The sequence below is a fragment of the Lates calcarifer genome, linkage group LG17 (genome assembly GCF_001640805.2).
Source record: "Lates calcarifer isolate ASB-BC8 linkage group LG17, TLL_Latcal_v3, whole genome shotgun sequence".
NCBI classification, from domain to species: Eukaryota; Metazoa; Chordata; class Actinopteri; family Centropomidae; genus Lates; species Lates calcarifer.
The window spans coordinates 22,309,760-22,327,430 of NC_066849.1; the positions used below are offsets into that span (position 1 = coordinate 22,309,760).

Sequence of the window (17,671 nt, forward strand, 5' to 3'; positions counted from 1 at the left end):
AACCCTCTTGTAACTGCAGACTGTACGCAAAGCAAAAGTGAAATGATTAATTGATCGATCAGTTAATATATAAATAAAGCTTGAAGAACACCAGAGTTGTCAGGAGGAGATTGGGGTAGACTGGGGGTGTACAAGACACATGGTGGTCACACCAGAAACCAGGGTTGGGTTAAGATTAAAGAAAGACTGTGTTTCTGGCTAATCGTATAGAAACACATTGTGTATTGAAGTCACTATGAACTTTTTCTGTATTAAATCAAACAATGATCTTTCCCTAACTAAAACATATCTATCATCTAAACATATCCAGTAAAAACTTTAGTAATGCTGTAGTCGCTACAAGTGGATATTGTACTACAAGATCTGATATTTTGGTGGAAAACAAAATTGTAGTGAACATCTTAGTGACATATTGTGTTTTGACATTTTTGCGACTTGCCAAATACATTAATAGAAGATATAACCTGGTAAATGTTTCCTTAAAATGTTTCTGTTGGAAATTAGTTGTATGTACATAGGCAGGGTTGTGCACACAACACACAACACAATGAAAATGCTAACATGCTTAGCATGTTTAGCAGCTACTGTTGATTATATTCATCTTAGTTTATCATGCTAGCGTTCAAACATAACACTAATTAGCCGTGAACACAAAGTGCAGCTGAGTTTAGTCATAAGTTAAATATTGGACAAGTAGAATTTTGACCTGATGGGAAAAAGTTAGGAAAAGTAAATCTAAACTAACATTGACATCGCACAGCTAAAAATCAAGCTATTTTAGATCTGCTAGCACTTCATATTTCCATAAAGTGCCACCACTAACACTCATCATTCCTCTGTTTTGCTTCTTCTTTTTATAACCATGACAATTCTAAAATATATCCATTCATCCATCCATCCATCCATCCAGTATCTATACCACTTATAATTTGAGGGTTGCGGGTATATTAAATACTGTATTTATTGTCTCCAGTATACTGAAGGCATTTTTATTTAGCAAAAACAAACATGCAACACTGAAGAAATGTAACTGCTGGTGCTTGGAAGTTTCTGACATAAGACCAAAAAAGAGAGAATGTGAGATAAACACAGCTAAAAAGGAAGCAGAGAGAGAAAGGAGGAGGAGGTGTAGGCACACAGTGTTTGGGGTGAGCCTTCCCTTATTTTATACCATTACTGAACTAAAAATACCCCCACCACTCCACAGTCCAGCCCTGTCTGCTGCCCAGTGAGCCAGTGTATGTGTGTGTTCACATGGCACCAACTTTACCGTATAATACCATAATTCTATGTCATTTCTGGGAGTAGTTAAAGGCTCTTGAACTAACTACTACTTTTACTCCCCTTCACTCAGTCTGTTAAAAAAAAAAAAAAATCCCAACACGTGCCAACTGGTGCGCACCACGCTCACTGAGGAGAGTCAGCGTCTGAGTGGTCACGTTTGTGCGAGTATGTGGATAATTCTGATGGAGGCAAAGGTCATGTCAGCTATCTTTGACTGCTGGGATTAGCCCCTGCTCACAGTTGACCGTAAACAGGAGATTGTGTTGGCCTGCGACGAATCAAAAGGAGACTTAAGCATCCCCAGAAAGTAATGAGAGTTTCTGCAAGTGCAAACATGCTGAAAGAGACAACAGCCAAAAAGACAAATATGACTGAGGGTGTGTGTTATTCCCTCTGTTACAGGGTCAGTGCATTAGGTGTCATGCTGTGCACTAAGAACTGCTAATACATAGATTAACAGCCTGGGATTAGCAGGAGATTAGACATCAGCCCCTAATCCATCAGAACAGTGGTGGTGGTGGTGATGGGAAGGTGGTGAACGAGAGGTGGGAATATATGAATGTGTGTGTGTGTGTGCACGTGTGTGTGTGTTGGGGGAAGGGAGTAGGGTAGATTCTCCATCGCAGCTCTCTCTCAGCAGGGGGGCATCAAATCTCTGTGGTCAAGGGAACATTAGGTCAAAGCCCGAGGTCGGGCGTTCCAAGGTCAGGTCTTCGATGTCAGAACAGTTGGAGAAACTGAATGAATGTGGCAACGAGCACCTGATCGGAGTTGCTGGGAGAACAGCCACGTGGTCTCGGACTGAAGCACCAAGGAAGCTGGAAGTTTGACTGAAGCAGTAACAGCCTCCTGTACTCATATCTGAATCAAGTTCAGCTACATGATCTCCTACCACAGGATTAATATAAAGAGACACACGCAGCAAGTTTTAAAGTTTAATATGTGAAACTTGCTCCTGCTCAATCTTTACCTCAAAGAATCACTGAATTACTGTAGCTCTCCAGCCGCTGTTAAAGAAGAGGTATTAGGGAGCACAGTAACTGTCTAGTGTTGGGGTAGATTTTGCAGTTAGAGATATTATTAAAGTTCTGTTACAGCATGAAGCTGGTACTTCCACAAAACAGTGACAAGCCTGGATGAAAATTGGCATTGTTAAAGAGAATATTTGTTTGAGGGACGTGAAAAATATCAACCTCTTGGTAAAGAGCAAATTTCTTAATTTAAACAAACCTATTTGACCTGTCCCCTTTGTCTCAAAACTCAAATTATTTATTTGTAATTAAGGGTGTAAATAAGGTCTATGCTGGGTAATATGGTCTTAAATCCTGTATGGTATGCCAAGGTAGAACAGAGCCAGCAAAGCTCCAAACCAGTCAGTTTTGAATTATGAAACTATTATGGTAATGCAGCCTGTTTGATTAGGGGGGAGCATGGAGTTAGTTTTGGTGAAATGTAACAATTTCTGGAGAATGAAAATGTCAGGGAAGAATCAAAATGTTCAGCAGATCATCAGTGTTTGCTCAGCGTCTGTACAACATGACTGATAAATCTCTTGCAATTACAATGTTTGAGGAGATTCAAATGAAAAGTGGGAAAAAATGCAAAGCGACTATTTGAATTTCATCAGGAGCACTTCTTCCTCTGATTTAAAGTTTATTCGCAGAAATTCATTATTATGTCTCCCACGGTGCCTTTGGGCAAGGCTCTGTAAGCACTGCACTGGAGCCGCTGCACAAAGTGCGGCACATTTCATAAACTCATATGGCCGCCCTGGTGTATTGTCAGGATATGACGCACACTGTGTCTTCAAAGTGTTATGAGCCAAGGAGCCGTTTTTATGCAGTTCGCCACCTCTATCAAATAAACTTCTCTGTCACTCCCGACGGCAACCTATCTAATAAAGCTGAAATGCCATAAAATAACAATAAAAATAACATGAAATAGCCTCTGAGCTGACACTCAGGAGGTTAAAATGATAAAAAGTATGAGGGAGACTGGCTGCACGGCGCAAAGTAAGGCTCACAGAAGCACAAACACAGCAGGCGTGCACAGAGTTTGGATTTTCACAGCAACCTGTTTAATTATAGGCCTCAGTCTGATCTTCACTCACATAGAAACACACAGAAACACACACTCCGATGGATCCTTCAGACTGGTTTCAGCCTCTCCATTAACTAACCACACCTCTCATGATATCCCATGTGGCTGACAAGTAGTTGTGAGCGTGCATGTGTGTGTGTGTGTGTGTGTGTGTGTGTGTGTGTGTATGTGGGTGTGTTAAACTTTAACAAATGACCAACTTGCTCTTTCCATGAACCACATGAATTCAGGTTAAAGCTGCAGCATGATCCCGCATCGATTTGACCTTTTATATCCACTCCTCAGATATAAAATCAATTGCTCCACACTCCACTAACATGTGATGTATCAAACAGGAACACCGCCCTTGGTTGCCATTGGAAACCGGTGCCAAGTCTGTTTTACCTTGTAGAGCCGTGACAGATACACCTGCCATGGACACCCAGTCAGATCTCAGTGGGATCTGCCTCTGTTAATACTCTCCATCCTGATCCAATCAGTGCTGCATTCGTTTGTGGTTGTGACCTCTCAGTTAGGACACTGTGGGGCTCAAACATGAACAATAACATCCTGTGTTGTACAAAAGCAATGAATGACTTTACATTTTCTTCTAACGAGACAATTCAAGCTATAAAACTGATAAAGGCCCTGCTGGGGTTTGAGGAAAATACTTACAAACTATGTGATTAGCAGTAATGATGTAATGTCTCCCCTGGTGACTGTACACTACATTGAACAAATCTACAGTCATTCTTTGAACATGCTGAGTCTAATATGACGGTTAAATATGAGTAAAATAAGTAAGTAAGTTTGACTGAAAACTGGATGCTACCTGCAGAACACAAATTCTCAGGTAAAAAAAAATGTGTCTTTAGGATATTTTTATGTTTTTACCAAACAAACTATATTTTTTTTCCATTTCCACTTCTGGTTGCTATTAAGGCTGAACAATTAATCTAAAGGTAAAATGTGCCACAACATAATAGCATTAATAAAGCATTGTGAAGGCCATCAAATCATATTTTCCAGATGTAAGCGAATACACTTGTTTGTTTGGTACAGAACCCAGCAATCATCATCATCAGCTTCATATTTTTTCAGTAAACAGGAAATAAAAAAAACATTCACACTACAATAGTCAGACATGTTGCAATGTCTCTCAAAATAATCACAATATGATTGTTTCACACATAATAAACACAGCTCCGTAGTCTCGTGATCACCACATCCACAGCAGGTGAATCAGAATTATGTTATATTGTAAAACTGGTTAAGTATTTGGCAAAAAACATTCTACCCTGATGCCTTTTCAAAACTAAGTGAAAAAACTGACAACTATTTGGTAGTCTGTGTGAAGCCAAAGCCAGTATTCCTTGGTTTCACAAACACTGATGTTTATTCTGCAGAAAAGACTTGAATTACAACAATTAATCCTTATAATACCCAATTAATGGAAGCCAGGCATTCAGATGGAAGCAGCTCTGTGCTGGTGTGTCAGACTGCAGAGGCTAGTGAGATGGAAAGCAGAGCACTGTAAAGCCTCACTGTACATTCTCCAGTAGGTCTGCCTGTAGATAACCCACTGAGTCTGAGTCTGTACGCGTGTCCTTCCCTGAAATTACAAACCACGATGCATGACAGTTAATATGCAGAGACGCAAGGTGACGCGCTAAGCCGACACATCTCATCCACTCCTGTCATTTCTATTCACTGTCATGAGAACTTATTAAAGATGCTTTAGTTGAAGTCCACTGTGAAGGCTTGTAAGTGAATGGTAAGTCACTTTATATCTATATGTACAGTTGTCTTACATTACTTAAAGAAGTTCATTCATCAGGTGAAGAAAGTCAATTAAAATGCGACAAGAAAGTGACAATAATGCCTTGTTTTGACTCTACCCTGAACATAAGTGTTTCAGAAATAAAGAGATGGAGGGCTGCAGCTAACAATTATTAACATTATCAGTTAATTTATTGGATTATTTTCTCGATTAGTGGCCAAAAATGTCAAAAAAAAAAACAAACAAAAAACACAGCAAATCACATTTCCCTAAAGCCCCATTTAACATATTCAAATTGCTTGTTTTGTCCAACCAAAAGTCCAAAATGAAAAGATGCTGAGTTTTAGAGCTGCAGACATTAGTCAGTTGGCCTTACACCATAATAAATTAAAAATGTAAATAACTGTTGCAGTCCTGTTCTGTTCACTGGAAACCAGAAAAAAACATTTTTTGCCTTAAACATAACAACAATTTTCTTTCAAACAACTAATCAATCAACTAATGGTCTACATGGTAGAAAATGCTCTTTGATCATATTGCTCAGTAATCTCTCAGCTCAGAAACTACGAGTACGACCAGCTGTGTGCCACTTCATTTCACTCTATGCAAATGCCTGTTATTAAAGTGACACAAATACCAATAAATCCTCCTATCCTCCATCCTTCAGTCACATATGCAGACACACACAGCGCATAGGGCCCCATGGAGCACACTGTATGTATGAGGAGCGCTGACTCAAAGCAGCCGAGCAACTACCGAGTCCACCACATCAGACACACAGCTCATCTTTTCATCTGGAAAACAGATGGACGCTCAACTTCCAGGGAGAAGGGGAGGATGAGAGGAGGGCTGGGAGGAGGAGGAGAAAGTAAAAATAGCGACTGATAAGGCGGCGGAAACAAACATTAAAGGGAGGGGAGAGAACAAGGAGAAGAGGTGTGAACTGGAGCGGGAGGGGGAGAGAGAGTGGGAGGAATGTAGAGGAGGAGGGAGACAGAGGATATCGAGACACAGTACTGGTTTGTACCTCATTGATTTTAAGTGCAAAGATTGATGTTAAGGCATCGAACGGTTTGTGCTTTTGCTCCTCAGCTCTTTTTTCTCTCCACCTACCACTCCTATAATAAATGTGTGATGATCATAGGGATGCAGGAGGGTTGCATGACTCTGACCCTTGCATTCATCAGTTTTACTTGATTATATGTTGCCAATGGAGGAATTTAATCTTCTTGTGCCTTTAGTCACAGTCATTCAGGGTAATAGCTGTGGGTCCATACATAGAATGTAAATGGCTGCATTACAACACTGTGTAACAACAAGCCTCGACACTAAAAAGAGGATTCCTGCAATTAAAATTCATGGTTTTGCAAGTTTACTGGCATTTTATCAAGGAAAATTATGCTAATTATCCGAACACCCTTTTGTTACTGTTGTTCAGCTCTTTGTTCTTGCACAGCACACATAGGATTTCAAAGACGGTGGCAGATACCGATCAATATTCTGTCGATTTTGCTGTCTACAATTCATGGATTTTCTGTGTACAAAAAATCGAGGGTGTGAGTGCAGCATTGGGGTAGAAAATAGGTTTCCACAATGTCACAATATCTTATTTTTGGACACTTCCACCATTTACAAATAAAGCAGCTTGTGGTGAATTTGTATGTGACACACATCCTTGCGTTGGATATGTGTGTTGTTTTTTTAACCACACAGCACCTTTGATAGACAACTGTGGCCACTAACATGATACATGTTCCAGTTAGAAATAGCAGCTAGTGGCAGTGATAGTGCTAAACAAGGCAATATATGCAAAGTTAGCTCGAGGGTAGAGAGAAATAACCATCTACTGACAGCAGGGGTTTAAATTAAAAGCACAGCGCTGTCATACTGTTTGCCTGCTGCACATTCTGGTTATTATATTTGTAACATTAGCATGTATGAAAATGTCCTTAAAATATACCAGACTCTGGATAAAGTCCAGATGTGTTACATTAAAGCATTAACTCAAACTGGAGATGACTGCAGTGTAAAGAGGGAGAAATTAACTCCCGTCAAACTGTGTCAGTACCAATCACTATCATTTAATCACTATCATTGATCATCTACACAGGATCATGAAAAGAGACTCTCTACACCCGCATAGAATTTTCTGGAAAATTATAAGCACAACGTGACACATTTTCCATCCAAAACCATCAGACCAGCTCGTCTCTCGACTGTCACTGATTCCCAAACTGAAACTCTTAACACATGTCAAACACAGAGCCTCTGTAATATTCATTAAAGAGCCATAAACACAACAACAGTTTGAGTTGTTTTGCTTTAAAATGATGTTTATTCCTGCAGTTTTGATGTAAAACCATCCACAGCCTTCATAAAATCCAGTGCTCTGACCAGATCTGCTCTCTCGGCTAACAGGCAGGAGTTTTCCTCTTGAGATAATAAACATTTTCCACTCATTACTTTGAGCTGTTTTAGGTACAAAAATAACTTTTCGTTTGAATCTCCTCATAAGCTCGCAGTCATTTTGGGTCATTTCCTGCCCCCCTGCCAGATGACAAAGCTTGGAAACCCATCTGTGCCAACTGTCACTTTTACCAGCCCTAAACAAAGTTGCTGTTACACTGTCTCAAAACATTTTAAAACAAGAATCTTATAAATAAGAATCTTAAATGCACACTTGATGGCTACTATGTTAATATGTGCTGAAAGACTGAGGCTAACAGCTTAGAAAGAGTCCGCTTCCTCACCAGCTACTGATCCTTGCAGAAAACATGGAAGAGTGTAGAGCTAGTTAGTTGCTAGCAAGTATGATAAGGAAAATGTAAGATTAGACTGTTATTTCACTCTAACATAATCCTGTTTGGTTTCACTTTTAATATCACAAGAGAAAAGACTTTTAAGATGAGAACTAACTGATGTGTTTAGCAAACATAACGCCATCTCAGGAACTGTTCGCTGGGGCTGCTGGACTCAAATCCAACGTTAGCCTAAACTCTGAGAGCGTCCAGGACGGGTTTCCACACAACGGGAAAATAAAACATGGTAGACTGGCAAGGCTGGAGTAGCCTTTCTCCAAATGAGTAACATCTGGAACTTCAGGAGACTTGTCCATCACAACCAAGGTCAGGATATTCAACACCAGCACAAAGTCAGTCCAATTCCACAGTGCCAAGACGTGGAGGACCACTGTCACCACAAGCAGTCATCAACACCTGGCTGCAATCGGATCCTCAAGTATCAGCAGCAAAGAACTGTGACAACAAACTGAGCAGCAGGGGAAAAGATTTTCCAACAATGCTGGAGACGTCGAGACTTGACGATCCCTCAAGTGGAGCCCACAAAGGAAAAGACAGCAAGGCCGACTACGAAACATCTGGCGCAGAGACTGATGAAGATGCTACAAGGATGGGCCATACCTGGGAACAGCTGGAGAGGTTGGCTCAGGACATTGGAGAATCATTGTAGACAGCCTATGCCTTGTTGTGAATGGAACTTTTTCAACGTAACCTGTAACGTATGTTTGGCAGGTTACATTAGAGCAGATAAACACATCAGTTATTGTGTCTTTGGTATAGGAAAGACTTTAAAAAAGGCACCACCTTCAAAACTCTCTATACACCATGCACACCACAAATCCAAAGCTGGACAGGCCTGCCGTACCTAGGTATAGTCACTTGATTGGAAATTTATTGTTAAGCAAAGATCAGTTCTACCACACAATATTTCCTCAAGAGTTATTTACTCACATGCACAACTGTATATTTTTAAGCATTTAACAAAAGGGTATCAGAAAATGATCATATATGGAGCACAGGAGCGAGCATCACTATCAAACCAGTTGTAGCACCACTCCTCCCTCGTCTATGAAGGGGAGATGAGAGGAGAGGCAACCAGGAGAACAGAGCCTCCACCCTTCTTCTCATCTTCCTTTTGGTCTCCTCCTCACATCCCCTCTCCTCCTCCTCCTCCTTGTCCTGCTCACCTCTATTTCTCTCTCTGTCTCTCTCTTTTATCTCTCTCTCTCTCTCTCTCGTCACTGCATCAGACATCATGAAAGATTCACGGCTCTGCTTTTAACAGATCTTACCAACAACCCCCCACCCCCCACCCCACCTCCTTCACAGAGGCACAGACAACCATGCACTCATAGATCTGAGCCTGTCTAGAAAAACAATGCAGAGATGGAAGCAGGAATAAGACAGGCAACAAGGGAGAGGAAGAGGGAGTAGTATAAAAGTTATAGAAGAGTATAGGGAGAGCGTTTATATGCGTGTGTGTGTATGTATGTGTGTGTGCAGACTGGGTATTCAGCGTTCCACTTGGTGGCGTGTGCTGTGAGCGCCTGAGTGAGCATGTGATGTATGACAGATGATGGGCAGTATCAATTTCCTCTCTCACACGCATACAGTAGGTAAACAGTGACAAACACACACACACGCATACAGTGACTGCAACTGCATGAACAGTAAGACTTTATGTTACACACATTTTTCTTAAGCTTTGAGGTACTGCAGTGTTCTCATGGGTAATGTAAACTTGAAAATGCATAGAAAAGAAATGTTCAAGAACAGAAATTATGTAAAGATTTTATTTAGTCAGGCATACACGCTAAAACAGATCAGAGAGGAAACAGTAAAGGAAAAAGTGCCTCTTCTAGGGCTGAACCCACTGACTTATCAAATCCTCTCATATGTGAAGCTGTAGTGATGGAATGTTTGTCATTTCTGCATGATAAATGACTTAATGTTGGTGATTCAATTGCACCAACATCACAGAATGCTGCTCTTCTGTTACATGTTAATGAGAAAACACTCCTCATGTGTGTAAAATAAAATCTTCTGTGACTAATTCAGTTTTTAGTTTATCACAGCTTTAGGTTGGTGTCATTTATTGTGGAGGTTTAACTGGTGATGTTTCGACCAAACAGAGGCAGTAACCACATCCTTACTCAGTGTATTTGCCTGAGGAAGAGGGTCAAAATAAAACTTGCTAATTAAAACTTGAGGGAGCTCTGACTGCAGTTTGTGGGGATGTTATCACTGAACTCCTGTTGATTTATTTATTTATTTGTTTTTTGTATCATGCACTTATCCCACTGAGGTTTTCAAGATACGCATGAGTATTCTTACCAGTCATTAATTGGAATAATAGAAACAAAAGATGATCACTCTCCACTGAGAGTCAGTAAGTGAGTTTACATGGTTTTATGTGCTCTTTCTATATGTGCATGAAAACCTGAGTAGAAATGCTCAAAATATCCCAAAAAAGTTTTTACACTTGACTGAGGTGGAAAATGAAGTGTGGCAATTGAAGCAAAAAGGCAACACAATTTTAAGGAAACAGACTTTGAAGCATGTGAATTAAATGGCACAGTTTCCGCTCCACTGGAGAAACAAAAAATAGCAGCAGATGAAAAACATCAGATCTGTGAGGAGCAGGGAGGAGATGTTAACACTCCTCAGATTAATGCACGACACAAACATAAATGCCATATTTTAATTATGTTTTCCACATGGTTGTCATTCGTTTGAGGCATGTATGTACATACATGCATGATAAAAAGATACAAAATAAAATAAAATCTGGGAATTCTGGGAATGTTTTAATGAATTAAAATTCATGATATCAAGAGAAATAATTGGCATTGTTTTTGTTAAAGTTGCTGCTATAGGCACTTCTTTAATGCTTTTGTGTTCTTTTGCTAATTCGTGCCACCAGCTGTTTAACTCAATGAACCAATTCCTCATACTGACATAAGAGTTGAGGAAAGACAGATTCATTTGTGTTGACTGCTTTTCTGGAAATTAGGTAAAAAATTTGAGCTAAGTTTGGATGGAAGCTTGACTAATGAACAATAATGCTGGATTACTCCTCAGCCCAATTTCTCAATGTGCCTAAAGAGAGAGTATTGAAATTGTGTAAGTGTAAACGAATGGAGGCTCCCTAGTTGACTCAGCCTTGTTAAAGAGTTATTGACTGGTAACCAGAGCTGTAATGTATCCACATCTACAGGTAATCGGAGCTAAAACACAGTGTGTCAGGCTAACTGTCATTCAAACACACATCCTCCCCTCTCCTCTGTGTCCATTCAAACGAACAACAACGTGACAAATACTCAATATATAGGCTACATAACACACACACACACACAGAGGCGTCAAAACTCAATACCTTCCAACACCGAATATGAAGTGTGCAGGATATATAGTCCCCCTCTGTGTCCGTGTGTCATACGATCACATGGGTGTGTGCTGCTCTGCACAGACAATGCACATGTGAATGAAACTAAGTGTCTTCCCTGGAGAAGGTGTTGGCTTTCACTGACTTTTAAACACACATACAGAATGACTTAGACGCATGCACACACACACCACACACACACACACACACACACATTGTATGGGACAAGCTGGTCTTTAACTATTGACCAGGTAAAGGGTACAATGCGTGTGTTAAAAATGCTCGCAGGCACAGAGACAGACAGGCAGACGAGAGGAAAGACGACTTCCATTCATATGGTGTTAAACCTATAGGACAATAGGTGTGAGCAGGGACCGAGAGGAAAAGGGGGTTTTTTAAACTCTGGGTAGGAATGTAGAGCATCTGCTTGTTAAATTACACACAGTTTACTTTGGAATTATGATATTAACCATATCAGCTTACAAATACAAGTCTCACAGCTTGTTTAGGCTTGGCAATGACATGCATTTCATATACAGATTGTCTTTTACTCCTGATCTGATTTATGTTTCAGGTGTTCAGATCAAAATCTGTTCTTCCCCTTGCAGACTGACAACACATATGTTATCTTATGCACCTCATTTTATGCAAAAATCCCATTTATGCTGCCAATATGTAGCACAGACAGACTGCTTTTCCTCTTTGTTGCTTGGCTGTGTTCCAGTCAAAGTAAAAAAAAAAAAAGCTGAACATCTAAGCATCTACAGGTATGTTACTTTGAAAAAAAAAACAGCTCAGTGCAAGGAGGATTTTCGCTCCTAGTCTTAAAATAATTTCCCTCGTGCAACAGCTAATTGCATGTGAGTAATGTTTGACTATTTGGTAGTTTAACTGCCTAATTTCACCTGAGTAAAATCTAAATGTACAAATTTTCAACGGACTTTTGTGTTGCACTTGCTCATGGGGCTGTTTGTTTGAGGTGGGTGTTGTGATCTGTGCCAGAGATGTCTGCTGGACGATTAGGGGTATAACCATTCTCACACTTTCAAGTCAGCAGGCACTCAGTCTGCTGGGGTGGCGTGGCACACATTTAAGTCAGCAGTGTTCCCATCCAGGGTCATGATTCCATCTTCCGGTATCACGACACAAGATTATGGACGTTTATATCATGGTTTCTGTCTCTAATTCAGAATTGTTACACTCCTATTGACTACAGAACAAAATGTGTCGGCAGAAGAGAATCTAAACTAGAAACTGTGAATTATCTTATATTATTATATAAGCTGACAATTAATACTTGGTCTTTGAATGTTGTATTGAGCATCTGACATATTTTGTTTAGCAGAAAAACATGTTTATATTTCTCAAAATAAGATACTGAACTAAGCATTGCTTTGGCACTGAAATGCAGGTATTGCATTTGTCGTCACTGGTATCAGAAAAGGCCCAACAACATCCATCTCTAACCAGGAGTACCATCCTGTATATTGAGGGATTTGTTGCCCAGTGAGGTGAGCAAACTGAAGTAACCTCCTCTACCACTGTTGTGCTCTGCAAATATTACTAATCATGAACTGCTCATGACTGGGAACAGCTGGGCCTTGTCCCGAATCATTAGGAAAGTGTTTATTCCTCTGAATGTGATTCTGCGTGCACAGGAAGGCCACGGGGCTGAAACATCTGTGCATGTGTTTACCGTGCTGAGTGATAATAGATACATTTAGATATCAAGTAAACCTCAATGTACTTTTGAAAGTACTTTCTCTGGAGAGGGTGGTTCACTGGTTTTACACTAGTTTCTCTGCAGAAGATTTACAAACTCTCACATTCATGCATATTATTTTGTGTCTTATATTTGAAAAAAATGACAAATTCAGTATTTCTTATCCCTAAAATCTTCTGAAATTCATCCAGCTTTACTCAGTCTTCCAGTTTTAAGTCTGTTTATAAGTTGTGACAGGCAACAGGGGCAACAAATTTCAGTTTGAATCTTTGGTGAAAGTGGAAAGAGAAGATCAACAACTTTGCTGAGCAGCAGCAGCCTCTGCAGCCACGAGTGATAATTAATTCTGAGGTGTAAGTGGTTTTCATGTACAGAAAACAAAGCCTATCAATCGCTTGACCGGAGCTCTGACTGTGTAGTCCCACTCACTGAATTGAAACATGGCTGAACGGTGTATATTCCTCATGATCCTGGAAATGATGTCACTGTAACGAGCACACCAAACTCCATTTATACTTCTTGATACTTTCAAAGTTTCCTCTCCGGATATCCGAGATGAACACTGGTTTTTACTGACTGCTAAATTTTTTTTAACTGAGTTTTGCATTACTCTTTGAACTTGCTAGGCCTGATCCCAGCAGTTTCAGCAGCTGCCTATCACTCTTTTAGCAGGAGACTATACCCACTCACCAAAACAGGCATTTGGGACATGGAGTGGGAACAACAGAGGCTACATTTACCCCATTACAAGTCATTGTACCATCAAAATGGCTCTGCAGCTGTTATTTTAAGGTAAAATAGTGACTTAATGTTGCTTTAATGCATGCTTGCAAAAACACATTTGCAGTACTACCGGATCATCCAAACAACTGCTATTCATCATAATGGCTGTAAAGGTGCAGAAAAGGCATCTAAATGAACAAACAGCTCAGCATCCACAAAGGCTTTCCAAATGTAAACATCACCACCTCAGCCAGCAGCACCAAGATATTGTTTATATCAGAAATTTCACTATGGTCGACACTTCCACCCTCCTCAGTGACTCTGACACAGGAAAGCAGAGGAGTGTGTCTCTCCCTGAGCGGAAAGGCTAAATTTACCAACCCTGGGTCCTTGAGATGTGAAAGATTGAAGAGCCCCTGTTCTGGGATATTCTGCTGCCTGTCGCCATCTTTCTGTTCCTGTTTGTCAGTTTTAATGAGTTCTGGGAAGGCAGAACTCTTGCTCAAATAACTAGAGCAGATCAAGGTCCAAGTGACTGAAGCATTGTGTTTTTCATCTGTCAATAAAAGATGGCTTTTTAATGGAAAGGGAGGGAGAGTGTCATGTCAGTCTCTTTCACGGTCGTCCTTGAGTGACTCACTTTCTCTGTCAACCTGCCTCACTGTCTGTTTCTGTTTTTTTTTCTTTTCTGTTTCTGTCTCCACCTTTCTTCGCCTGACTCTTGTCTGTTTGTTGGTGTCAATCTCAGTAACACACCCACACATACACACACACACTCGCACCCAATATTAATAACTCACCCGCCCATGCAAGGCTCTTTTTTTAACTAATACAACATGAAATGACCTTCAGATCATACCCAATCCAAACACATGTGCGCACACCTCAATCTCGCCCCGCCTTTCATCTCCTCCCTTTTGCGAGGTCGCTGCTCTCTGTCCATCTCGAGGTGAAATACGGGAGGAGACAGTGAGCGACAGATGATTGCCTTAAAGGGGAAAACAACTCAATTCTACAATTCCCATCTGCACTTCCCTCAAGGCCAAGACAGTTTAATCAGCATTTGTGAAGAGCGGCGACCAGAGAGCCGAGATATAGACACTTTGATGCGTGATGTCTGGCCGATTGACAGGCTGGCTGACCAGATCTAGAGCTGATTGACTATTTGATTGGATGGGTAATTGACTGATTGATTAAATGAATGATTGCCTTCCTGGTTGGATGGCTGATTGACTGATAAGAGAGGGTACCAGGATGAAACAAAATAACACAAAAAGATTCTGCTCTCCTCTCTTGTTCAACTCCACTTTTTTTAACAGAAGCTTATGCTGTGAGCCTGCTGAGCTGTAGTTGTTATTGGATATTGCCCCAGGCTAGCCTAAATTATTAGTTTATGCAAATGACAAAACAGGCCATTTCAGCATCTATAGAGTCACACATTCACACAGATCTGCACACACACACCCCACGCCTGCAATCCAGAGCAGAGCAGACAATGAAAAATGCCCAAAACCACATAAGTGAACTACAACAGCCATGAAGAGAAAGCAAATCTATATTTTCAACTGTATCTTACGTTAAAATCTGTTCACACCTGCAGCGCAAATGCCAGCAAACAATCATAAATGCCCTGAATAGATTATAATAGCTCCACAAGACACATGGCTTACACCCACCTGCAATTCTAGCCTCAGCAGACAATGAAAATGCCCCAGAAAAGGACTATAATAGAGATGTGCAGGACAGACTATAGACTGGGAAACACTTCAGTTGGGATGGGTGCATTGCTCAGCGAGGGAAATGGAAAACTGGAGAGCACAGAGAGGCTAGACAATTGCACAATGAGACACATAAATTAGCTGAGATAGCCTGATATACACACACCTGCGTTTTCAAACTGCAACACAAGTTAATGCAACTTAAAACTTGGCTAAACAAGCTTTAGGTGCAGGTCTGTTAGCATGATTGGCATTCAAAGCTGCTGCAATGCACTCACCAAATATTTTATTCTTATGTAAAGAAGAACCTTAGTATATGTACTTTGAGAGGAATATTGGAGGAGAAATAGCCTGACACTGTAAATCCTGATATACTGTTGCCCTAAGATAAGAAACACCCTAAATAAGGTAATCCCAGGAAAAAAAAAACTCATCATAATATTCACCTAATTCATGCCTTTTCTCATAATTATAAACACTGACTTCATGATAAATGAGAAATGCATGAAATTGTGTTCTTCCCCACGTGCCACTTCCCTTTATAAAACTCACCGGAGATCTCGGTCTGAGGTACCCCGGCCAGGGTGAATCCTTTCCCCGTGTAGAACTGCCGCAGGTCGGCGCAGCTTCTGTCCGCCCCGGCCACCGGGCCCGGTGTTGCGGACAAACACATCACCACACAGAGAAGCACCGGGAGTCGCATCTTCTGAGGTGTAGTCCTTTTTCTTATTTTTTGCAGTCAGACGGAGAAAAATCCTGAAGACCCGAGGTTCGAGTGAATCGAGCAGGAGTTCTCAGAGGATCCCTGTCTCTGTTTTGTTGATTTTAAATAGTTTTCTGTCTGTTCAGCAGAGGCGCTGCTCCCCCGGTTCAAACTGCACAGAGCTCCGGTGAACTAACACACAGACAACCGGGGCGAGAGCAGGAGGCACTCGTGGCGGCCACTCCGAGGTGTTTCTGCGGGAGAAGAGAGCTGCGACGCGCGGCTGTAGGTGTCAGGTACACCCCGCTCCTCCTCCTCCACCTCCTCCTCCTGGGCGCTGCTGGCTGCAGAGATGCCAGAGACAAAAGAGAGTGGAAAGAAAAGAGAGAGAGAGGTAGTGAGAGTGTGTGTGTGTGTGTGTGAAAGCAGGTGTCGCTCAGTCAAACCCGGTGCAGATCCACGCTCAGGTTACCGGGTCATGATCATGGAAATGAGTCGGTTTAAAGGCAACAAAAGAGCAAAATCCGTTATTTTAAATCAGGTTTCAGACAAGAGAGGAACTGTCCGGTGTGTCCGGGCTGTGGGACAATGAAATGTGTGTTGGTGGGAGTGTGCGGTGCAGAGTGCTGATGCTCTCTCTCTCTCTCTCCCTCTCTCTCTCTCTCTGTCTCTCTCTCTGTCTCGTGCGTGTGAATGAAAGCGTGTTTTCTGCTGCAAGGAGCCAGGGGCTAAACAGTGACACCTGCAGGTCACGATAATGTAGAAAAGGCGTAAAAAACCCGGGATGTTCAAGGGACTCCCCATCAAAAATGTATAGTATTTATTCTCAGTAATTGAAAACGACAGTGTACACCTTGAGCGTGTGTATTGGTTTCATTATGAACAAATCATTACAAATAAGGGGAAAAAAATGATATGATAGCGTCCAGACCTCAAGAGTATGATTCCTAAATATTTTGGATGAAGAAGTTTGATCTCCAGCCAAAACTTAACTCAAATGCAGACACGCTGAACAGAATGAGTAACAACCATTTTCGTATAACAGCTTTGTATGGGAGAATCGAGAACATTCCAGCACAACCACATAAAATCAGGCAAATAGAAGCTATAAACTACAGAGAAAATGAATCAAATGAGAGTGAAATGCACAAACGTAATAGATAATACATAACAGACCTGGAAACGTACACCAAGCACTTTATTAGGAACACCTTACTTATACTGAGTAGTTCCTCCCTTTGCTCTCAAAACAGCTTTGTTTTTTCATGGCATTGATTTCACAAGATGTTGGAAAGATTCCTTTGAGATTCTGCTCCATGTTGACATGACTGCATCACATCATTTCTGCAAATTTGTCAACTGCACATTCATCCTGCCAATCTCCTGTTCAACCACATCCCAGAAATGTTCTATTGGTTTCACATCTGGTGCCTGAGGAGGCCACTGGAGTTTACTAAACTATTTTGTTTTGTTACATG

The 17,671-nt window shown here is 41.1% G+C and overlaps 1 protein-coding gene across 1 annotated transcript in view; it reads right to left on the reverse strand.

Moving 5' to 3' along the window:
- The window catches only part of LOC108902610 (glypican-1-like), a 39,121-nt gene extending 22,262 nt beyond the window's left edge, over nt 1-16,859 (reverse strand). The window contains 1 exon segment of the mRNA XM_018704547.2: nt 16,043-16,859. Coding sequence (XP_018560063.1) covers nt 16,043-16,193 — 151 coding nt within the window. The 5' untranslated portion in view covers nt 16,194-16,859.
- Between the last annotated feature and the right edge of the window lie 812 nt (nt 16,860-17,671).